General features: G+C 42.9%; 1 protein-coding gene across 6 annotated transcripts in view; it reads right to left on the reverse strand.

Annotated features, from left to right (window-relative positions):
* BLNK (B cell linker) overlaps positions 1 to 24,847 on the reverse strand; it is a 310,096-nt gene that overhangs the window by 37,544 nt on the left and 247,705 nt on the right. For 3 of the 6 annotated variants that reach the window (XM_040361815.1, XM_040361814.1, XM_040361819.1), the window contains 4 exons: positions 14,235 to 14,291; positions 3,844 to 3,893; positions 3,717 to 3,757; positions 80 to 169 (listed from right to left, as the gene is read on the reverse strand). In XM_040361815.1, coding sequence (XP_040217749.1) covers positions 80 to 169; positions 3,717 to 3,757; positions 3,844 to 3,893; positions 14,235 to 14,291 — 238 coding nt within the window. The remainder of the gene's footprint in view (positions 1 to 79; positions 170 to 3,716; positions 3,758 to 3,843; positions 3,894 to 14,234; positions 14,292 to 24,847) is intronic. The other 3 variants (XM_040361816.1, XM_040361817.1, XM_040361820.1) reach the window with 3 other exon arrangements.

Here is a 24,847-nt window from a genome sequence, read left to right on the forward strand (position 1 = left end):
TGCATTGGATTATTTTTGATTGATGTCCGATAATTTTGTCATGCATCACACAAATGTGAAAAATGAGATGGAACCATACCCCCCGACAGTCCAGATTTCTGTGGGGCAATCCTGATTTCTGGCAGCCAAATGTGTACGGATGCTTGGTGTTGGCTATTCTGGATTTGGCCTAATTTGCCCAGATTGTTCACGCAGCATTTTTGGAAGGCATTGGTAAACAGGTTAGGCAGATAAGTGTTACAGATTTAGTAAAAACAGAAAGGTAGAACTCAGAACAACTATTTTATTAGACTGCCCATACCCGTGTGATCCTCATATCTCTGCAGTGCTGAAAAGGATTTGTAGTACCGGATTTCAGTAATTCAGAAACTCTTGTAGAATCTGGGCCACTGGTTTGGACTACCAGCGTCATCAGGGCCATCTTTGATTGGACCTTGGGCCCCTGAGCTGAACTAATGTGTATACAGGCTGCAGTAGAAATCTCCTCCTACCTGAACTCTCAGCACTAGAAAAACTATGCAGTTTATCACTGACCGTGGTATACAGATCAGCCAAAAAGGTATACAGTATAGTAGCAATATTTTATTGTAAAAATAAGATTTATAAGCTGTGGGAAGGCAGATGAACTATTTTCATATTACTGGGTTTAGTAACACTTTAATGACCCCAGTTGAAGGCAGGACTTTCAAACATGCCCCTTTATCTAATAGTGGGCAGCATTCAGTATAGGTGATGGTAAAAATTACCTCAGGGGGGCATGATATTCATATGAATACATCCTCTATTTACATATGAATGACGCCGCTATTTGCATATCAATGCCAGTATTTACATGTAAACACAGGGTCTGCAGGCGAGTCATCTGTACACAATATGGCACAGCTGGGCAGCATTAGTAAAATAACTTCACACTGAGATATCAGGACACAGCACAGGGCAAAATCCTCAAGAGACGAGGGAATTTAAACTGGGATAGTTGGCAAGTATGAGGCAGCTGCTTTGGGCCCCACAACAATGATCGGGCACAGGGCAGCTTCCCCTTTTGCCCTGCCTTAAAAACTGTGATAGTATTTAAACAGGCCTTATTACTGGTGAACGGGTCTTGAGCAGGGCTGCATCCCATCGGGAATGCTGACCACATTAAACCCTTAAAGTGGTTGTAAACCCACTTTGACAACTTGCACCTACAGGTAAGCCTAGATTAAGGCTTACTTGTAGGTGCAAAAAATATCTCCTTAACCTACAGGGTTAAAAGAGATATTTTTTAGAAAACACTACACCGATGTCTACAGTGCATTCGTGCCGTAGAGAATGGTGCAGGCGCACCAAGCATCTCGGCTCTATGAATGGTATTATGCCGGTCCCGCGCGCATGAGTGACATCGCCGCTCCGGCCAGTTACAGCGCCGGAGCGGTGATACCCAGGAGAAGCTCTGAGGGGACATGGCGGTGGCGGCGGAGGGGAACGAGGAGCACTTCGGGGGCTTCGATTTCAGGTAAGTGCCACATAATGATCTAGTATGCTATGCATGCTAGCTCATTATGCCTTTCTCTTGCAGGGGTTTACTTCCTCTTTAAATATTCCCTACTGGTGTTAATTTATGCCCATGGAATGCACCTACTCTTTACCTGTGAGATTATATATATATATATGCGAGACACTGGTTGGCAGCCTTGTGGATGGTGTACATATATGTGTCACCTAGGCTTCTCATCTATACATGGTTTGGGGCTCCAGGGCATGTGTTCGATATGGAAAAAACAATTGTTTTGTTTTCTCAGAGTCTTAAGTCCTGTTCCGGGTCCTGAAGTTGGGGGTCTTTGTAGAGTTCTGGAGGGGATAAAGCTTCCACATATGTAAGCTGACTGATGCTCATATATAATAGCCTGCTGCTGGGTGAAAAGGTTGACTGCCGATAGAATACCGTGCAAAAACCTTTTGCATTTATACCTTTTGTTTGCCAACTAAATAAAAGTGCAGAATAAACCTGCTCAAATTGTTCCTGGATGTTCCTGTGTACTGCATGGATCAACACTGCCAACACCAGCTGAGCATGGAGAATGCTGACCTTCTTGCTTGACTCAGAACAAGTATGTATAGAACGTCTAAGTTTACACTGACTTTGCATGCTTGTTCTAGGTCAGTGACTCAGGGACTAAAAGACGACAGTAAGTCAGAATAGAAACCAGGCAACTCAAAATTTCAGAGGGAGCTTAGAAATGGCAGCCCAGTGCTTTTTTCTTGACATGTTTACTTTACACTTCTTTGCAAGAAACTAGTAAGTGACCAACATGTTAAAGGATCAATACCCATGGTTCAAGGTTTGAATATATATGCAGCTGCCTATTTCTGAATGTAATGAAAGTGCATGTATCTAAATACAGCATCTCACAAAAGTGAGTACACCCCTCACATTTTTGTAAATATTTTATTTTATCTTTTCATGTGACAACACTGAAGAAATTACACTTTGCTACAATGTAAAGTAGTGAGTGTACATCTCAAAATAACTTAACACACAGTGGTTTAAAAAAGGACAGGTTCCACTTATAACAGGCCTTGTAATGGTCAACCAAAGAAGTTGAGTGCAAATGCTCAGCATCATATCCAGAGGTTCTCTTTGGGAAATAGACATACGAGAGCTGTCAGCATTGCTGCAGAGGTTGAAGGGGTGGGGGGTCATCCTGTCAGTGCTCAGACCCTACGCCGCACACTGCATCAAATTGGTCTGCATGGCTGTTGTACCAGAAGGAAGCCTTTTCTAAAGATGATGCACAAGAACGCCCGCAAATAATTTGCTGAAGACAAGCAGACTGAGGACATAAATTACTGGAACAATGTCCTGTGGTCTGATGAGACCAAGATAAACTTATTTGGTTCAGATGGTGTCAAGCGTATGTGGTGGCAACCAGGCGAGGAGTACAAAGACAAGTGTGTTTTGCCTACAGTCAAGCATGGTGGTGTCATGGTCTGGGGCTGCTGGCACTGGGGAGCTACAGTTCATTTAGGGAACCATGAATGCCAACATGTACGGTGACATACTGAAGCAGAGCATGATCCTCCCCCCCTTCAGAGACTGGGCTGGAGGGCAGTATTCCAACATGATAACGACCCCAAACACACCTCCAAGATGACCACTGCTTTGCCAAAGAAGCTGAGGGTAAAGGTGATGGACTGGCCAAGCATATCTCCAGACCTAAACCCTATTGAGCATCCGTGGGGCATCCTCAAACGGAAGGTGGAGGAGCGCAAAGTCTTTAACATCCACCAGCTCCGTGATGTCGTCATGAAGGAGTGAAAGAGGACTCCAGTGGCAACCTGTGAAGCTCTGGTGAACTCCATACCCAAGAGGGTTTAGGTAGTGCTGGAAAATAATGGTGGCCACACAAAATATTGACACTTTGGGCCCAATTTGGACATTTTTACTTAGGGATGTACTCACTTTTATTGCCAGCAGTTTAGATATTAATGGCTGTGTGTTGAGTTATTTTGAGGGGACAGCAAATTTACACTGTTATACAAGCTGTACACTCACTACTTTACATTGTAGCAAAGTGTCCACTTCATTCACTCACGTTATTTCTTCAGTGTTGTCACATGAAAATATATAATAAAATATTTACAAAAAAGTGAGGGGTGTACTCACTTTTGTGAGATACTGTAAAATAGTGCAATATTCTTTAAAATAGGTAATATAAAGGGTAAAAGGATCTTACAGATTCATCTGACCACTCGTCGGTCTCTTCGTCCTGTGGACCTAAAGATAAGACAAAGAACTTTTAAGACCTAAATAATTAAAAAATGATTTCAATATATAATATTTAGAAATATTTTTGCTTTTACCTGCCACATAGTCTCGTCTTGGAACACTCGGTGGAGGCTTGTTTGTTATTCTGAAGATAGACATATTTGATTAGACATCGGCTTTCAGTATTGTAGAGAGATTCTCTAGTTCAGCCTTTCTCAACCAGGGTTCCTCCATGGGTTTCTAAGTGTTCCTTATACAATAACCAATGGTCAAAATAATTCTTCCACACCCACTTACACTAACCAGTGTAAGAGGTCACTTCTACATTGGCTGGCAATGTAAGGTGGCACTTCTCTATTGGCCACTAGGGTACAGGGAGACTACAGTTTTCACAGTCAGTTTATTTTTGATTTTATTATTATTTTATTTCATGAACATTATTGAAAATTTGTTTTGTCAGAGAGAGCTAATGTACAATGAATTGTAAATATTTTTTAGCAGTGTTTCCCTGGGAGCTGGATATTATTTCAAGGGTTCCTCCAGGGTTAAAAAGTTGAGAAAGACCGCTCTAGATAAATGAACTAGGATGCCAAGCCTACAGCAAGTAGGAATCCTTAGACAAAAGCCGGCATATTAATGTGGCATAACGTGCACAAAGCATTGAATAGGTTAGGTGGAGTTGGAAGGTGGTGAAGGAGTCATAAGGTGATGAAGTTGTATTCACAATCAAGGCTGAATGTTCACCACTGGATCCTGCAGACACACACATTTTTAGAATTCAGTTTCACCCCTCTGCTAGGATCAGCCCTTCACACAGAGCATTTTACTGTATGGAGGGATGGAACATAAATATTTGACTGAGAACAATACATTGTAAGCTGTAAATGTGCTTCTGCCACCTACTGGCACAGGCCAACTGTGTCTAATGGTAAATTTGGTTGCATTCACAATCAAAGTCAAGCTTCATTAGGCCTCATCTTTTAATGCAACCTGTCATCTTGGAACTTTATAAACTGATATCATATATAAAATGCAGGCAGTTAAGGATGGTTGCAGATCACTGTAAACATCCTAGCAAGCACCCTTTTATACAAATTCTGACCTCTGCCAGCATAGTCAAGCCTCCTGCACCTTACCACTGGTCAGCAAAACCTTCATAAGAGATACTGGAGCAAAGGAGTGGAAATTGGGAGGGGCACAGCTTCACATTACCATAGAGATACACAATTAACATAATAAAGAATGCTAGATTTTGGGGTGTTCATGAAGAAGCCTTAAGTGCAGACAAAAAGCACTGGCATTTACTGATAACAGTTTATGAAGTTGCAAGAGAAAATCCTTAACATTGTGCAGTTAATTGGACTGCAATGTCTACTGGTTTTTATTTTATGCTGGCACTCAAGCTGGCTAAACCCTGGAAGTTAAAAATATAATTTTCATGTGAACAAGTAAAAAAATTGTGGGTGACACGCTTAGTGGTTCCGAGTACCACTCCCTCTGTGGCCACCATGATTCTACTCACATTAGAGGTCAGTAAGGAACCACAGTCCTGTTCAGCAGTATACTAATTAATTTGTTGTGTAGAATTGCCCATTAATACTACTGTCTGATACTAAAGGCTCAATTTTTTTCAAAATAACAAACATGTTATACTTACCTGCTCTGTGGAATGGCTTTGCATAGATCAGCCCCGATCCTCCTCTTCTTGGGTCCCCCTTGGGTGCTGTAGGCTCCTACCCCGGCTCCTACCCCCTCCCAAGGGCCCCCGCAGCAAGCTGTATATCTTATGGACACACAGAGTGGGGCACGGCCCCATCCCCTGCTTCCTCCACACTGTCTGTGATTGACAGCAGTGGGGCTAAAAAACTCTGGCTGGTGTCTCTGAGTCAATGAAGAGGCAGACAGCTGGGACAGTAGCTGCTCTTGTGCATGTTGCGGAATCGAAATCTGGCTCAGGTAAGTAGTATGGGGTCTGGGGTGGGGGAGATGCATACTGAAGGTTTCTTTTACCTTCATGCATAGAATGCGTGAAGGTAAAAACCTTCAGCCTTTACAACTGCTTTAAGTATGCTCATCAATTTTCCTAATCATGTCTCTTATTGTCCTCACTTCAGTCAGCATACATTCAATCTTGAAATTGGTCCTAATTATAACAGAACCACAGAATACCAGATATAGCATTATTGTAGAGTAGGGTCTAGACATGTGCATTCGTTTTCGTCCGAATTTCGGGTATTTTCGTTATCGTTTTAACAAACGAAAACGAAGTGGCAGAATCCGAAAGATCCGACATAAAAAATGCTTTATTTTCGTGTTTGTTGCTACAACAGTCCATATAGATCGGAGATTCGACATGATGCTGAGAATAGTAATCTGTGTCTATCGAACCTGCGGTCGAATGTGCCTAACCTTAACTCCAAGATTATTCTACATAGAGAGGAAAGGTTTGACATAGAGAGAAAAGATTCGACATTATAGAGACAGTGTTGGGGTAGACCATTCGACATGAACGACAAAGATTTGACGAAGCAGCGAAAAACATACAAACGTCAAATATGTCATTGAAGGCTTATGGTGTCTGTCGAAAGTTCTAAGAAGATTCGACAATCAGCTAAACTGTACGACGCCACAATCGTACATTTCCAGTCAAATGCTCGGCCCATAGTCTATAGAAGAATTAGAATGTTGGTTGACTAGTAATAATCATTTATAAAAGTATTACTAGTGTCATACAACATTAGAATTCTTCTATAGCTTGTAGGCGGAACATTCGATTGGAAATGTACGATTGCGGCGTTGTACAGTTTAGCTGCTCTGTCAAATCTTCTTAGAACATTCGACAGACACCATAAGCCTTCAATGACAGATTCGACCTTAATTCGGATTTTCGGATAAATGCATTTTTTAACGAAACAATATAAAATAAATATAAATACATTTTGAGAGTAACTAAATAAATGTATATTTCGGACGGAAACGAAATTCCAAAACAAAATATTTCAGTGGGCACATGTCTAGTAGGGTCCACTACAAGATCTTTATCTGGCCATCAGTTAGGATTAGTGGGGTATTCTCAATGTGCACTGATTGGAGACTAAAGTTAGCAGAGGCTGCCTATAGTCTCTCTGTAAGGAGGGGAACTCTGATGAAAGGGAGGATGCTGATGGGGGCCCTGATTTGGAAACCCCTGTTGCAGAGTTAACCCAGGTTATAAGGATGTGCACAGGTATAAATAGCATTTTACTTCCATCAGCACATGATATAAAAAAAAAAATTGACCACATTTGTCTAGGCCAGTGGTTCTCAACCTTACTAGTGCCGTGACCCCTTGATAAAATTTCCCAAGTTGTGGGGACCCCTAACAGTAAAATTATTTTGGTATAGTGGGTTGTCAGAACCCAAGGCAAGACAAGTAATTTGTCCCCCTAACCAATGGACATTTAGAGCTCCCCGAGTCCCTTCCACTTGTACAGTACAGTGCTGGTGGGGAGTTGGGATGAGTGGCAATGTTGGGGGGATTTCTGTTCAGCCAACATAGGTGCTCTTGATCAAGGTTATCTGCTGATCTGAGAACTGTAGTGGGGACTTTTTGTGGCAACTATAATCAGTGTTACTGTGTCTCCGGCTTCAATGTGAGACACAACTTTGTGGTGTCTCGTAGCAGTGCCACCTATGCCGAAATCAGGAGATAGGGTCTCCTCCAGCCACTCCCACTTCACATTCATCACCAGTCAGCTGACCTCTAGTCTCTGCCCCCCAGCCATGCAGTGAACTAAATGGAAGAGGCTGAGTGGGTGGCCGCGGTCTCCAGGGACAGCCCTGCTGGTCGGCCCAAAAAAGGCTGGGAGAGCGGTGCGGGCTTCAGGAACAGCCCATGATTTGGTGACCCCTGGCAAATCATCATTCAACCCCCAAAGGGGTCCCGACCCCCAGGTTGAGAATCACTGGTCTAGACAGTGTTTTGTTTTATCAGGCAGAAGGACCAGCAGACAAACCACGTTTGTATTATAGTAAATAGATGTTGTTTATAGGGAAGAGGTTGTCTGACTACCGGCTCCTTTGCTTTTAATCCAGCCCTGTGTTTCTTAGAGATTTATTCTGCAAAGGTTTTAAAGTTTCAAGGAATATAATAGGATACGGAGTGGATCAAGAACTTTCGAAATTAGGATATTTTTTCCATATGCTGCTATTGGTGTCAAATTCAGGGGGGGTTGCTTTTATTATAAGGAAGATAGCAATAAAACATTACTTAATTTGCCAGTAGTTTAAAATTGTTTCTAGAGACACATTACTTCTGAACTTAAAGCTGGAATTAAAACCACCCTTCGAGTGCCCCCCACCATTGCAATGCATGTTAAAGTGGTTCTAAAGCGATTTTTTTTTTCTTTACCCTGAAATAAGGTTAAAAACATTTCACAACTTGCTATGCTCCCCCACCTCCCTGAATACTTACCCAAGTCCTCAATCAATCCTGCACTGCTACATCTCTTCCCTTCTTTTTCCCTCTACTCACAGGAACTGAAGCAGCAAGTGGCAAGTGGTTTGCTATGGGGGTGGAGGAGGTGTGGACAACTCCAGTGAGGGATCCCAGCAGAGGAGGTTTGGGGACGCTCTGTGCGATACCATTGCACACAGTAGGCAAGTATAAGATGTTTATTTTAATTTACAAAATTGCCTTTAGAAACACTTTATGTCTAGGGAATAAGGAGTAATACTTGCCCCTAGCTCCAGCAAGCTTTCTCCATCCACACAATTGCATGCTTGCTTCCTCCATGTAGAATGCAGGGCTAGCATATATGCAATGATACCAAAAAAAAAAAAAAAGTGGACAGCGCTGAAGCTGGCCAGACTGGCACGTATGCCAAGTAATACAGTCTCTTCAGATATCCCTAGAAATAAAAAGCATCTAGGCCTTGCAATGTAGCAGGGGGGACCCCCACTGTAACGTTGTTGACACACTTCACCGTTGCTTTGTCCTACATAGACAAAGCACAAGTTGACTTTAAACTGGTTCTAAAAGGCCAAAGTTTTTTTTTCCTTTTACCTAAACCGCTTCAGCCCCGGAAGAATTTACCCCCTTCCTGACCACTTGTTGCGATACCGCACTGCGTCACTTTAACTCACAATTGCACGGTTGTTCGACGTTGTACTCAAACAAAATTGACGTCTTTTTTCAACACAAATAGAGCTTGCTTTGGTGGTATTTGATCACCTTTGCGGTTTTTATTTTATGCACTATAAACAAAAAAAGAGCAACAATTTAAAAAAAAAAAACTATATTTTTGACTTTTTGCTATAATAAATATCCATAAAAAAAAAAATATAAAAAAAATAAAAAAAATCTTCCTTGGTTTAGGCCAATATGTAGAATACTTCTACATAAAAAAAAAAAATATCGCAATAAGCGTATATCGATTGGTTTGCGCAAAAGTTATAGCATCTACAAAATAGGGGATAGCTTTATGTCTTTTTTATCGGACACTTTTGACGCTATTTGTAATTTATACAGCGATCGGTGCTATAAAAATGCACAGATTACTGTGTAAATGACATTGGCAGGGAAGGGGTTAGAGCGATGAAGGGGTTAAAGGAGTTGTAAAGGAAAAAAAATGTTTCACCTTAATGCAATCTATGCGTGAAAAAACATCTGATGCGCCCCCCCCCCCCCGAGCCCCCATTTTACTTACCTGACCCCTCGAAAGTCCCTTGCTCGGTCCCGAGATCCTCTTCGCTGCTCAGCCTGGCCGCTGATTGGCTAGAGCCATTGGCTGGTGCTGCTGTCAATTACATCCAGTGACGCGGCATGCCGAGGGGCGGGGCCGAGTGATACAGTGAGCGGCTATGGCCGCTTGCTGTATCACGGGAGCGCGCCCGCAAGGACTCATCACCATGCGAGCTCTCTCGCATGAATGTGGTGAGTTCTTGCGGGGAGGACCAGAGACAGCTGCCGAGGGACCCCAGAAGATGTGGATCGGGGCCACTCTGTGCAAAACTAACTGCACAGTGGAGGCAAGTATGACATGTTTGTTATTTTAAAGACATTTTTTTTTCCTTTATTAACACTTTAAGTGTGTCCTAGGGAGTGATTCTAACTGTGGAGGGATGGGCTACAAGATACACGACAGTGATCACTGCTCCCGATGACAGGGAGCAGCAGATCTCTGTCCTGTCACTAGGTAGAACAGGGAAATGCTATGTTTACCCGTTCTGCCTCTCCGCGACATGATCGCGGGCCGCCGAACAGGTACGTCCATTTGCCCACCGCCATTGTGCCGACGTATATCGGCGTGCAGCTGTCGGCAAGTGGTTAAAGTGTTACTAAACCCAAGACCCTGCAGTCACTACATCTGAGTACTGTGAAAGACAAGAACCTAGGATTGAAATCATTTCAGTAAATATAAACTGCTAAATACCTTTTCTCATCAGCAGTATATAGCAGTCTTGCGATTTCTATCAGTGCTGAATTAGCAACCGTCAGTGGCGGACTGACAACTCATGGGGCCCCCGGGCAAAAGGAGATTATGGGGCCCCCAGGCAATAGGAGATTATGGGGCCCCCAGGCAATAGGAGATTATGGGGCCACACAGTATACACACACATACAGTATACATACTCAGTATACAGACACACAATATACACACACAGTATACATACACACAGAATACACACACACACACACTGAAAAGGTACTGGAGAGGCGGTGCAGCTATAATCTTGAGATTTTTTTTAAAACACAGATTTTTACATACTATCCCTGGTTTTACTGAGGTTGGCAAACCTGAAGGGGCCCCCTAGTGGCATGGAACCCTTGGGCAGTGCCCGAATGGTCAGTCCGCCCCTGGTGAAATATGAACATTTGCAGTTAATAGACCCTTGTGACAGAGAGGTTACCAGCATTGGTCGATATACTAATGCAGCCTTTCTCAACCTTTTACCATGGAGGAACCCTTAAAATGACATTGTAGGCTCAGGGAACAGCTGCTAATATTTGCTATATCAAAAGTTCACAGTACATTGTGCTCCTAATTTGTGGTCATTGGGAAGATTCCTCCCCATCATTGTTTTAGTAAATATTCATCTGAGAGGTATAAGTAGTTCTCTGCTCCGGGAACCTCTGGAGGAACCAACCCTAGGGTTCTCTGGTACCCTTGTTGAGAAGGGCTGGACGAATATATGTATATAAACAATTCTATTTCATTTAAAGGTGTACCAACATCCCATATACATTTTTTTCGGTCAGTCATCAGATAGGATTTCTCCATCCACACAAATGAGGTGGATGGAGGATTTCCCCCAATGGGACATTGTATTCTGACAGCTGCACCTGCCACTGTCACATTACATTGAATAGCAGCTGCAGCCATTGATCTAGCAACGTTTTCTGAAATGCAAATCGACTTCAGTTGAGCAGGGGTGGCCACACACACTAATCAAAATTTGACCAATTTATTTATTTACTTATTCTTTATAAATTTTCCTGCTGTACTGATAAAGTATAAGAACAATAATTAGCACACACTGTATCATTGGCAGATCCGCTTATTCAAAGCTCTGTATAATTATTTTGTGCCTGCATGTCCTCCCATCTCATCATACCATGTTATTGTGAGTCATAACCACATGGCTACTGTATGCTGAGCTGACATAATATTCTGAAGATCCTTTCCAGCACCCTATATGGACGGTCTTCAGTGTCTGTACACAATCACATGGTTTAATCGCCATTGGCCTTGATGGAGAGTTTATGCCTGCATGTCTGATTGCTGCCCTACATTTTTGACCAGCTTTAGGCTGCATTCACACCTTGGCGTACCTAATCGCGGCGTTTTGTCCCGCGAATTGCGGCGACAAATTGCAGCGTTTTGTACCGCGATTTGCGGCGACAAAACGCCGTGATTGTGAATGCAGATTACCCCCAGGTCCACATCTCCTATGCCGAACGCCACCTGAAAAAAAGGTCCGGGACTTGTTTTCAGGCGGCAGGCATTCGGCGTGGAGATGTGAACCATCTCCATAGAGGGCAATGTAAAATCATCCCTCCAGCATCTTAGGGGCTGCTGCGGCGTCGCGCTTCAGGCGTATATACGCCTAGGTGTGAACAGAGCCTCATACATAAGCTGGCATATGTTTTATCTATATAAATAATATCTACTGATGACATTTTGCATTGTTTTTTTTTTAAAAAGGAAACCTGCACTGACAAAAATAACAAGGGTGCCATTGCAAAAAAAATACTAGTCGTCTGGCTTCAATAGCTGACCTGGAACAAGCATATAGCAAGTTAAGTCAGAATTCCTGATTTGTATACTATTTCAACAAGACAACCAACCAGCTTTTTTAAAACGTCAGCAAATACACACACACACACACACACACACACACACACACACACACACACACACACACACTATATTATATTATATTATATTATATTATATTATATATATATATCCGTAAGGGGAAAATCTGACTCTCTTGCCTGTGAAGGTGATTAAGCACAGGACATAAAAGACTGCTACACTGCTGAATAGCACTTTATAGCATTTAAGAACGCGTTTTGCATATTATCGCTTCTATAAGGGCTCATGCACACAATCGCATTCCTCCTTATAGTTTAAACACGTTTTTCGCCATTTTGGGGTTTGGGACCCCCTACTGTTGTATACAGCCACCCATAGACATAAATGGCATGTTTCACTACTTGTATAAAGTGGCAAATGTGTACAGACAGATGTAATACATTTATTGAATTTTTATTGCTTCAACACTCATATAGCCCTTATAGAACCGATAATATGCAAAGCATGTTCTATTCAGCAGTGTAGCAGTCTTATGTCTTGTGCTTAATCACCTTCACAGGCAAAAGTCAGATTTTCCCCTTACGGAGATATATATGTAGCGCCTATGTACTTTATAGTACTGGTGCTAGTTAAATTTAAGGGTAAGATCAGAGTGTAGTTAGACTCTGATCCAGATTGTTAAGTGCAAAACAGGGTCTCTGTCTTAGCTTGGCTATGCTGCGGGCTTATTCTGTTGTACTGGGGTGTTCCTGACGGGAAAACTGCGAGGAAGCATACACATGTCCGGTTTTCCCTACCAAAAGCTCTCCTGGCAGTTTTTCTGCCGGGAAAACCAGTCTTGTGTACGAGGCTTCACTTTTCACATGTCCCTTGATGTCCATTAGTTAGGGTTTACATCTAAGACCTTATTCACACGGCTGTATAAAAAACTATTTACAATAGTTTTTTAAATTATGTATCCGATTGCAGCTGCATTGCTTGACCTTTAAAGATTTGGCACAAAATGTCCTCTTTTTAGCTGCGTCTCCATACTTAGTCAGCACTCTGCTATTATGTAGTTTCAAATTATTGTAAGCAATATATTATTTTAGGAACCATTCCCATTCAATAGCAGCAACAACCCTGAAAAAGGGGGAGTCCATCTCCCCGAAACGCTTGATTTATGTGTTTAAACCTACAATAAATGTCTTTTGAACCATACATCTGATTGTGCAGTTTTCTGGACACTGAGTGCTCCTCCTTTCCTGTCCCAGGCTCACCCCTTTAATTTTTTCAATTTTAGTTTTTTCAATCATGAAGACTCAACATTACATGTGGGCTTTAGCACATCTTCCTGTTTTCTGGAAGCGATGTACAGCAGCCGGTCAGCCCCTACCACCAGGCATGATTTGTCTACATTGCACAGAGAAGCACAGAGTTCCAGTGATGATGTCACTGGGTCTATAAGAAGGTATGAAGTTAAAATATTTTATTCAATATATGGGGGGGGGGGGGGGAGAACCAGGAAAGACAAAAATATAGGAAAATTACATTTCAGTTTTAAATTAACAAATGAAAATAAATCCTCTTTTGTTCCCAAACACCATAATTCCTAAGGTTCCATTCACACCCGAGCGTATCGATTTACTGGCGTTTTTTTAAACATTTTTTTTTGCAGATTGTTTAAAGCATTTTAGAAGTGTATTACAAGCATTTTACAGCTTCAGGCGTTTTTGTTTAGCCAATAAAAAGCACTAGGGGAGAAGGAGAGGAATTTAGGGGTGGAGAGCTCCTATTTGAGTGTTTTACGAGCGTGTTTCTGCTTAAGTCGGGCATTTCTATTGCAGTCCATGGGACCAAAAACGCTTGTAATCTGCCAAAAAGAAGCTCATGTAATGTTTTTGAACTTCAGGCTTTTTGCTTCAGGCGGCAGAAAACTCATATGTTAACAGGGGGTCATTGAAATTAATGGGATTTTGCAAGTAAGGCATTTTGGAGCTTAAGATCGGTGTGTTTTACATACTAAAAAAAAATAATAAAAAATAATAAATCGCTCGGGTATGAACGGGGCCCCAAGAGTGACAGTGTGTTTAGGTTTGAACAAAAAAGCCCAAAAATAAAGCAAAGCACACACATCGGCATGAACAGACAAAGCAAACATAAGTAATCACTGAGCAGATTAAAGGTGCATGCAATGATTTTCATACCGATCCCATGCATCTTTCCCAGTCCTACAAAATAACGCCACCTGATCATTTTGGAACCTAAACATTGAGGAAGGAAGGACAGGGCCCAAGATAGGAGAGAGATTGATCACATTACAGATTAACATCAGCAAAATAAATCACAGCAACAAGTACATCAGTGGTTTTTAATTACTATTAGCAAAAAAAAATCTATATTTTAGGTTTTTTTCTCATTTGAAGAGATTGGAAATACAATCTTACACAATAACAATCAGTTTGAGCATATTGCTTCTCGTTTTAGTGTGTTAAAGTGAACCCATTGAGGACATGTAGCCATTGAGGACATGTAGCCGGTTCACTTATCAGTTTATTTTTTTTCTTTCCAGATGATGCATCAAACAACAAAAAGTTTAGGATGTAAACATTTTGCGATGAATGCGCTTTACGTACACTCGTGAGTACGGACATATCCACAAGTGCATGTAAAGTGCCTCGCAAGTACAGAAATTCCTGAGCAGCTACAGTATGGCCTGGAAGAGGCAGAGCTTCTGCCCTGAGTTGTCGCAAGTGAGGAGGCAAAGTTCCAGCCAGCCTAGAGTTGCCCACCAGCCAGCAGGCCCACAGTTGACGACCAACCAAAAACCTGCCTAAACGTAAGTGGATTACTATACAGTACTATAAACTCCACTCCCTGACCCCCCCCCCCACTACAGCCCATGGTCTCCCACTATAGGCCCTCACCATCCCTACTATAGGCCCCGAGCTCCCCACTACAGCCCATGGTCCCCCACTATAGGCCCTCACCATCCCTACTATAGGCCCCGAGCTCCCCACTACAGCCCGTGCCTCCCCACTATAGGCCCTGACCCCCCCCCCCCCCTTCCACTATAGCCCTTGAAGTCTTTGTATGCCTGTAAATGACTATTGCAGCACTACATAATCTCATTGAGAACTTTGTACCAACTTTTATATTATTACATTTACTTTTGTTAATTGCAAGCAGTGCAAGTTTCTGCATGGTTGGTATAAGCCTTCCGCAAAGCCCAGACTAGGAGTGGGAGAAGCTATGCTGCAGTCCTTATGTACTAACAAGAAACATGCTAACAGGAGGGGGGGGGGGGGGGGGGAATGGAGGAGCAGACTGGCAGATTAGTTCATCACTCGGCAGCTACTCCTATTGTTGTTCAATCACATGGTAGGGGTGGGAAGGATACCTATTAATGTTAATTAATTTCTGCAGAGAAAAAACAGGTGCCAGACAGGGCTGTACTGTGTGGCAGAGTTGTGTAAATCTTAGAACTGGAAGGACTCAAACCCTTTGACAGGTATAAAAGCACCCATATATGCATTTTATATAAGGGGTGGAGTTCAGCTTTAACCACTTCCCGACTGCCGCATGTAAATGTACGTCCACAGAATGGCACGTACAGGCAAATGGGCGTACATGTACGTCCTTGCCTTCTAGCGGGTGGGGGGTCCGATCGGGACCCCCCACGCTACATGCGGCGGTCGGATTCCCGCGGGGAGCGATCCGGGACGAGGGCGCGGCTATTCGTTTTTAGCCGCTCCATCTCGATCGCTCCCCGGAGCTGAAGAACGGGGAGAGCCGTATGTAAACACGGCTTCCCCGTGCTTCACTATGGCGCTGCATCGAGTGATCCCCTTTATAGGGAGACTCGATCGATGACGTCAGTCCTACAGCCACGCCCCCCTACAGTTGTAAACACACACTAAGTGAACACTAACTCCTACAGCGCCCCCTGTGGTTAACTCCCAAACTGCAACTGTCATTTTCACAATAAACAATGCAATTTAAATGCATTTTTTGCTGTGAAAATGACAATGGTCCCAAAAATGTGTAAAAATTTTTGAAGTGTCCGCCATAATGTCGCAGTCACGAAAAAAATCGCTGATCGCCGCTATTAGTAGTAAAAAAAAAATAATTAATAAAAATGCAATAAAACTATCCCCTATTTTGTAAACGCTATACATTTTGCGCAAACCAATCGATAAATGCCTATTGCGATTTTTTTTACCAAAAATAGGTAGAAGAATACGTATCGGCCTAAACTGAGGAAAAAAAACATTTTTATATATGTTTTTGGTGGATATTTATTATAGCAAAAAGTAAAAAATATTGATTTTTTTTCAAAATTGTCGCTCTATTTTTGTTTATAGCGCAAAAAATAAAAACCGCAGAGGTGATCAAATACCACCAAAAGAAAGCTCTATCTGTGGGGAAAAAAGTACGCCAATTTTGTTTTATGAGCCACGTCGCACGACAGCGCAATTGTCTGTTAAAGCGACGCAGTGCCGAATCGCAAAACCTGGCCTGGGCATTTAGCTGCCTAAAGGTCCGGGGCTTAAGTGGTTAAAGAACAGAAGCCGCCAAATAAAACTCAATGATATCGTTACACCTAAAAAATGGAATGAAGAACATTAGCTTAAAAAGCGGTCAACAGCTTTGAACCTAAATTCTACGTAAAGTGGTTGTAAACCCTTACATACACCCAGTGAAGTGACTGGCCTCAGGTGATAGACAGAGGTGAAACAAATCCTCCTACATAAGTTGTACCCGTTTATCTATGGCCCGCTTTCCCCTACATCCATTCAAAGTGCAGAATTAACACAGGATTTCTGAGCTCTGAAAAGCAGGAGGTGGAGACCTGAAGTTACATCAGTGAGGAGAGTGCTGAGGGAAGAGAGACACCCCCCCCCCTTGTAGCTGCAGGTTCCTCCCTTGTCATCATTTTTCTCTTATGCCTCGTACACACGTGCGGGATTTCCGACTGGTAAAGTCCCCGTTCGGAAATCCACAGGGAAAAGCCGAGAACCTGCTCGGTTCAGTCTTTCCCCTACACACGGCCGGTTTTCCCGACAGGAAAACTGCGATGGAGCTTTGGCCGGAAATCCGGGTCGTGTGTATGCTCCATCACAGTTTTTCCCATAGGAAAACTGCCCAAAAACTTTTTTTGGGCAGCTTTCCCGTCGGAAAAACTGCAAGGAGCATACACACGGCCGGGATTCCCGGCCAAAAGCTCTCTTCACAGTTTTCCCATTGGGAAAACTGATCGTGTGTACAAGGTATAGTGTCAGGAAAACTTGTCAGAACCTATTCATGCTGCTAGCAGAGGAACGAAACAGCAGACAGAAATGACACTTGGTGCTCTTAATTGACACAAATACACAATATAAAGGGATTTGCTTTGTTCAGATTTCATGTCTGAGATTTACTACAACCACTTTAATTTACTTATAGTTTGCCAATAATTTTGCTTATACATTAAAAACCACTGATTGTGTCATAACAGAAAACCGTACAATAATAAATACTGTATATTCAAACAATCATTAAACAAAGCAAGATTGATGATTATAAGAGAGAGTGGATAGACAAATAAAATTGTGTTTTTAAAGCGAATTCCATGATTGCCCATGACTCCCCTCCCATTTCATTTTTCCAAAAAAAGGTTTTATTGGGAGAAGAGGAAAAATACAAAATATAAATCGACATACAAACAAACATTTGAAAACAAGAAAGAAACACATTGTGGGTGTGACAGTTACCACTTAACGGAACGGAACAGTTTATACAGCCATCGGTCCTAACATCTAACAGGAACCTGTGTAACAGTCTAGATCAGGGGTGTAAAACTCAATTTCATCGTAGGGCTGCATCAGCATTATGATTGCCCTCAAAAGGGCCGGTTGTATCTGTAAGATTAGATGTCCAGCGCATCCCCTCCCCTTACATTAGATGTCAAGAGCCACCCCACCATCAAAAGTTGAGTCCCCCACTCTCCCTTACATCACAGTGCACCCCCTTTCCTTATGCTGCTGCTGGGAAGAAGCTGGATGCTTTGCTTGAAAGCAGAAAGTAAGGGTCTCGAGGAGGACCAGAGGAGGGCTGGAGCTCTCCTGCAGCTGCAGGAGAGGTGCGAGGGCCACATGAAATGGGCCGAAAAAAAAGTGTATGGAAAGCAGTAATATATAGTATGTTACAAGCTTCTTTCTTGTAATGAGACCAGCCAAGGTGGCCTAGTATAAATGATTGACTGTCTGAGTGAATCTGGAAGGATTGAGTCCATAAAAGGGATTTTAGTCCACTATACGAGTGTCCATATGGAGCGACGTATTCATACTAGATGTTAGGATAAAGGCCTAAGGATTGGGCTAATGTGATTTAAAGGGTGTGTAGTCAAGAAAAGGTAGTACAGAGAGGAAAAGGGTGGGGGAGAAGAGGATGAGGGGTGGAAGGGGGTAGAGGCAAGGATAGAGGTGGTGTCACCTCATTCTCCATAAAAGGCAGGATAATACTATCCATTCGAAAGTGAAAATGTGTGTTGGGAAGTTTATGATTGGAGATCATAGCATTTTGCTGCTCATGGTAATTCTCCTTGACAGGGGTCCTCCCAGACTCATCCCCTGGGTAGGGGCGGGAGGTCCTTTGTCTAAAGTTAGAGCGTATATACGTAACTGGTTAATGTGGCGAACTGATAGGGTTCAGTCCCATCAGAATTATGTTGCTGTGGTTCAGAATCCCGTGTTATATAGATGCCCCGTTTTTTTTAAACCTCTACATATACTCTTTTAATTCAAGTCTTTTTGCTGGTTCGGGTGTCACTCAGTGCTTTAAGTGGGCCGGAACGCGGCGGTACTCAGTACCGCCACTTCCAAAAATGGCCCTGGAGAGTACCAGCACCTCTCCGTGCGCCCAGTACGTGGGTTTCCGGTACCGGAACGCAGCGGAGAGCTAGCTATAGCATTGTAGTGGCTGGCCGGCGCTGGGCGAATTACATCGCGCACCGTCTCTCTCCTCCATAATGTCATTGGCTGGGCCGGCCATCAGCTAGTGGGGGGGGGGGGGGGGGCCGTGTGCAGAGTATGGCTTGAGCCGTACGTGCAGGCGCAGGCAGGGAGTTGACCTCACGTTAGGTGACGTCAACTCCTTTCCGCGCGCCTGTGAGGAGCGATCAGTGCGGCGTGGTGAATGTGAGCGGGTGACTGGCCCTCCTAGGAGTCAGGACGGTGCAGCAAAGTGAAAAACACCGGACTTTGCTTTGGATCTGAACTTCTGAAGTACAGAGTACTGGTGAGTGTTTTGTTGCTACCTATGGCTGCTCACAGACTGATATGTATACACTTCTCCTATCAATTTATCATGGCTCGTTTCAGACAGCCATGCAGACTTGCCCTGTTATTTTCCTTTTATGTTTATTTTAAACCGTCTTGAAAAGTAGGAAGATGTTCATTGTATGATTATTGTTGCAAGCTTGCACATGGACTGCTCAGAGTGACTGATGAAGAACATCCATTATTCTATCTATTTTCTGTGGTGTCTGTCCCTTGTCATGCTTTGTGCCCATTTTATCTTCTCTTTTTTTAGTTTCTGACATCATCAGCTGGTTTATGTAATTTTAGCAGCAAAATCAAATGTTAGGTTTTGTCTAAGAGAGGGTTTGTAAAATATATATATTTTCATGTTCAGTATTGGGGGGGGGGGGGGGCACCGGCGCCTAATAGAGTACCGGCACCTCTTTTGGCCCACTTAAAGCACTGGTGTCACTCCAGCTTCTTCTTCCTCCTCCAGGACTGAATGGTGATCATGAAAATATGTGTGACACCGCTCAGTCTTGGAGTGTGAACTTGGCCTATGGGTTGTTGAGACATCACCTTATAAATGGAAAAAGCCTGGGATCACAGTAAATCGGCACAATGACAGAATGTAATTTTGTCTTGAAAAGGACTGCTGGTGCTTGACCACTGAGGAAGTCAGAAATAGCACTGAGAGAAGGAAAGCAGACGTCAGTCACAGCAGTGGGGGAAGTAGCGGCACAGATTTCTGTGTGTCTTGTTTTTATCTCCATAAAAGAAGACAAGAGGATTGCTCAGAGCTGGATTAACTCTTCGTGGCTAGACTGGGCACAGATGACTTGACGTCCTCTACTCTACCAGGTAGAAGTCTCCATTGAAATGTTATTTTTAAGCCTTATGCCGCATACACACGACCGTTTTTTGGGTTGTAAAAAATTACGTTTTTAAATGTCATTAAAAACGACCGTGTGTGGGCTCCAGAGCATTTTTCACGATGTAAAAAATGGGCATTAAAAATTTAGAACATGCTCTAATTTTTCACGTTGTTTTTAACGTCGTAAAAAAAATTGTCGTGTGTGGGCTTTAACGACGTGAAAAAAATGTGCATGCTCAGAAGCAAGCAAGTTATAAGACGGGAGCGCTCGTTCTGGTAAAACTAGCGTTCGTAATGGAGATAGCACATTTGTCACGCTGTAACAGACTGAAAAGCGCGAATCATCTTTTACGAACACAAAATCAGCAAAAGCCCCAAGGGTGGCACCATCCGAATGGAACTTCCCCTTTATAGTGCCGTTGTACGTGTTCTACGTCACCGCGCTTTGCTAGAGCATTTTTTTTTCATGATCGTGTGTAGGCAAGGCCGGCTTAACAATAATCGGGCTGAAAAAACGTTGTTTTTTTCTAGACCATTAAAAATGACATTTTTTACATCCCGAAAAACGTGTGTACGCGGCATAATACACACCATCAGTTTTTTGACTGAACTGACAGCTCATCGATGTCTGTACAGCGATCTCACCTGCTGGGCTTTTGTGTTCTGACAGGGGGACGGCCCCTCTTCTCAGAACACTCCAATCAGCGCTCTATGCAATTGTCTGAGAGCGCTGATCAGGAGCTGGTCGACTGCTGATTTTCCAGTATGCTCGTCCGACAGAAGCTAGTTGTTCGGCCGGCTTTCATACATATGGGCTGAATGCCGATGTCACCCAGCATTCGGCCCGTGTGTACTAGGCTTAAGGTGATATGTCTCCTATAAAGCCGGTTATACACAGATTGAAATCTAGCCAGTTGAGCAGAACCAGACAAATTTCGACTCATTTATGGGCAGGCTGTTTATATTGAATTTGAGCTTACAATTTCCCTCACTACAACCAGCCTGTCAAGTTAGATCACTGCCAGCGGCTATAGCTATCCGCAGTGTTCATTGAATTCTGAAGTTGGGGAAACCTCCTAATGTCAGAATACAATAGAGCAGCAGGAGGGTCTCCGCCATCAACATAGTCAGCTATTTGAAGGAAAGAAAACTGCAGAATTTATGGCCTGCCTAACAAAGGAAATCACTATGCTACAGGTGTTCTAGATGATAAACAATTCAGGTCATGCAGGAAATGTTTTCATTGTTCTACCACATGATGCTCAGTCCTTCCTATTGCTCACGGTGTGAAATATGTCACAGTTGCCTCATGTAATCATATACAGCATGTCTTCCTAAATCAATGTAAGATTATGTTGTATTCATTAAGCTGACAATCTACTTTTGATTTAAATCAAAACTGTCAGCACCGAAATGTACCGTATTTTATTACAGAAATGCAGGCACCTTTTTGTGCCTGTTCATACCATCACAATACTTATGGAATGCCCTGGAATCCCAGAAACCCAGGGCATGCTCATAAAACAAATATTCACTTTTGTGCTATCCCACCTACTCCAGTTTCATGCAACTAGCCTTACCGTCCAACAGGAACCTCGGTCGGTAGGAGGAGGCGGGCAAAGCTTCTTCCACTGGTAGACCAATGAAGTATAGGAAGCGCTGTCAGCTTTTAATTGCGGTCTATTTGCCCATTGTGATTTTCCCTTACCTGGATAGCAATAAAAACCTGACAGACACTAAAGCCTCGTACACACGATCGTATATCTGATGGAATCTAATCCGATGGATTTTTTCGTCAGATATCCGATGAAGCTGACTTTCATCAGTCTTGCCTACACACCATCAGTCAAAAATCTGATCGTGTCCAAACGCGGTGACGTACAACACTACGACAAGCCGAAAAAAATTAAGTTTAATGCTTCCAAGCATGCGTCAACTTGATTCTGAGCATGCGTGGATTTTTGACCGATGGAGTTCCATACAGACGATGGGATTTTTCTATCGTTTTTTTATCCATAGAAAAAATTTAAAACATGTTCTATTTTTTTTCACCGATGGAAATCAAACCGATGGGGCCCACACACGATCGGTTTGTCTGATGAAAACAGTCCATCGGTCTGTTTTCATCAGACAAACCAATCGTGTGTACAGGGCAACCCTTGCACACTCTTTCCGAAACGTAAAAAAAAAGGCTAGAGTTCCACTTTAATCTTTCAGTGTTCAATAAAGCTCCTTAAAAGGCTCAACCCCAGCTTTTTATTTCCTTCTTTATTTCCGTGGCATGGCGTCGCAGATCCTCTTTTTTCCTCCAACAGTGTTCAGGTCCAGAATTCTGCAAATTACAGTGCCACTTAATAATGTGGCACTATTTCTTGCAGCTTTCTCCAGTGAGCCCAGGACAGCTGAATGATGTATCCTCAGGGGGTGTGTCCTTGACGCCCACAGGAAGTGGGAAGAATGATACTGGACATCAATCAACCTGGAAGAGGTTGGGTGCTCCAGTTCACATTTTTTTCCTCCAGTGTGTGGCATACCTAGAGCTCATCTTACTTGTAAGTCTCGTACACAAGACCGGTTTTCCTGCCAGGAAAACTGCCAAGAGAGCTTTTGGCTGGGAAAACTGGCCATGTGTATGCTTCTTTGCCGTTTTCTCAACAAGAACCTGCTATTTTCTCGCCGAGCAGGTTCTCGGAATTCCCCGGTCGTGTGTACAGGGCTTCAGTCAGAGATTTTTTTTTTGCTACCTTCGTTTGAATCCTGACATGATTTAGAGACACTGGTGGACATTCCGCAAGTGCTGCTATTAACCACTTCCCGACCACCGCATGTAGATATACGTCGGCAGAATGGCACGTACAGGCACATTGGCGTACCTGTACGTCCCTGCCTAGACGTGGGTCGGGGGTCCGATCGGGACCCCCCCCCCGCTACATGCGGCGGTCGGATTCCCTCAGGGAGCGATCCGGGATGACGGAGCGGCTATTCGTTTATAGCCGCTCCGTCGCGATCGCTCCCCGGAGCTGAAGAACGGGGAGAGCCGTATGTAAACACGGCTTCCCCGTGCTTCACTATGGCGCTGCATCGATCGAGTGATCCCTTTTATAGGGAGACTCGATCGATGATATCAGTCCTACAGCCACACACCCCTACAGCGCCCCCTGTGGTTAACTCCCAAACGGCAACTGTCATTTTCACAATAAACAATGCAATTTAAATGCATTTTTTGCTGTGAAAAGGACAATGGTCCCAAAAATGTGTCAAAAGTGTCCGCCATAATGTCGCAGTCACGGAAAAAAAAAAAACGCTGATCGCCGCCATTAGTAGTAAAAAAAAAAAAAAATTATAAAAATGCTATAAAACTATCCCCTATTTTGTAAACGCTATAAATTTTGTGCAAACCAATCGATAAACGCTTATTGCGATTTTTTTTACCAAAAATAGGTAGAAGAATACATATCGACCTAAACTGAGGAAAATTATTATTTTTATATATGTTTTTGGGGGATATTTATTATAGCAAAAAGTAAAAAATATTGCATTTTTTTTTAAATTGTCGCTCTATTTTTGTTTATAGCGCAAAAAATAAAAACCGCAGAGGTGATCAAATACCACCAAAAGAAAGCTCTATTTGTGGGGAAAAAAGGACGCCAATTTTGTTTGGGAGCCACGTCGTACGACCGCGCAATTGTCTGTTAAAGCGACGCAGTGCCGAATTGTAAAAACCCCTTGGGTCATGTAGCAGCATATTGGTCCGGTCCTTAAGTGGTTAATCTTCCTTAAATCAGGCACCCAATATTTATAATTTTTGTCTTCACAGTCATACAGTTGGTCTTCCTTGTGCTAAACAATGGTTTCACACCCCTGGGTTTCTCTCCAGCTATATATCCTGACTTGAGGACAAATGAGGAACCATATTTCTTGCCAATGTCAAGATCTCCCCTTTATCTTCCTGCTGCAGGTTATGCTGCTGTTGAGTGGTACAGACATTCCTTTTAGAAAATATTATAGAGAAGGACTCTTAAATGGTCTGACCTATCCCTCCCCTATCTCAGAAATGAGAGCAGAAGTAGCCAGAGGGGATTTTGGCATAGTTTGCTCTTTAAGAGACCTACTGGATGTCACGCTATACCCAGAATTTGTGTTATGTGGTGTATTCAATATGTTGTTGCAAAGGGCATTTGGCAATGTGTAAAGGGCATTGTGCAGTGTTTAGTAGCCCACAGAAAATAAATACAATTTTAGTTTACAATGGTTTGATCAGTTACGCTCTGGTTGCTATTGGAAGCTGCATTTTCAATATAATCTAGATTTAATGTATTGCCTTGTTGAATTCAAGTAGAATTATAGGCAAAAAAATGTTTTCCCCCATTTTGGATAGAGCAAGGAAGGCTATGAATCCTTGTCAGATTTTTGTCCCATGGCAGAGATTTTCCTTCACTTCCTGTTCCATAGTGAAACAGGAAGTGAGAGGAAATACCTGCAAAATTAAGAAAATTCTTTACTTTTCTGGGGACAACACAAAATTTGGGATTTCCTTTTACTTTCACTTTCAATGGTAATGGTAAACAGGAAGGAGAGCAAGGGTGAAATTCCCTAAAGGGGGCACAGACCGCAATAAAATCTGACAGATGTGCTAATCTCTCTGTACCTGATCCCAAAATTTATA

The sequence above is a fragment of the Rana temporaria genome, chromosome 8, assembly GCF_905171775.1.
Source record: "Rana temporaria chromosome 8, aRanTem1.1, whole genome shotgun sequence".
Classification (NCBI taxonomy): Eukaryota; Metazoa; Chordata; class Amphibia; order Anura; family Ranidae; genus Rana; species Rana temporaria.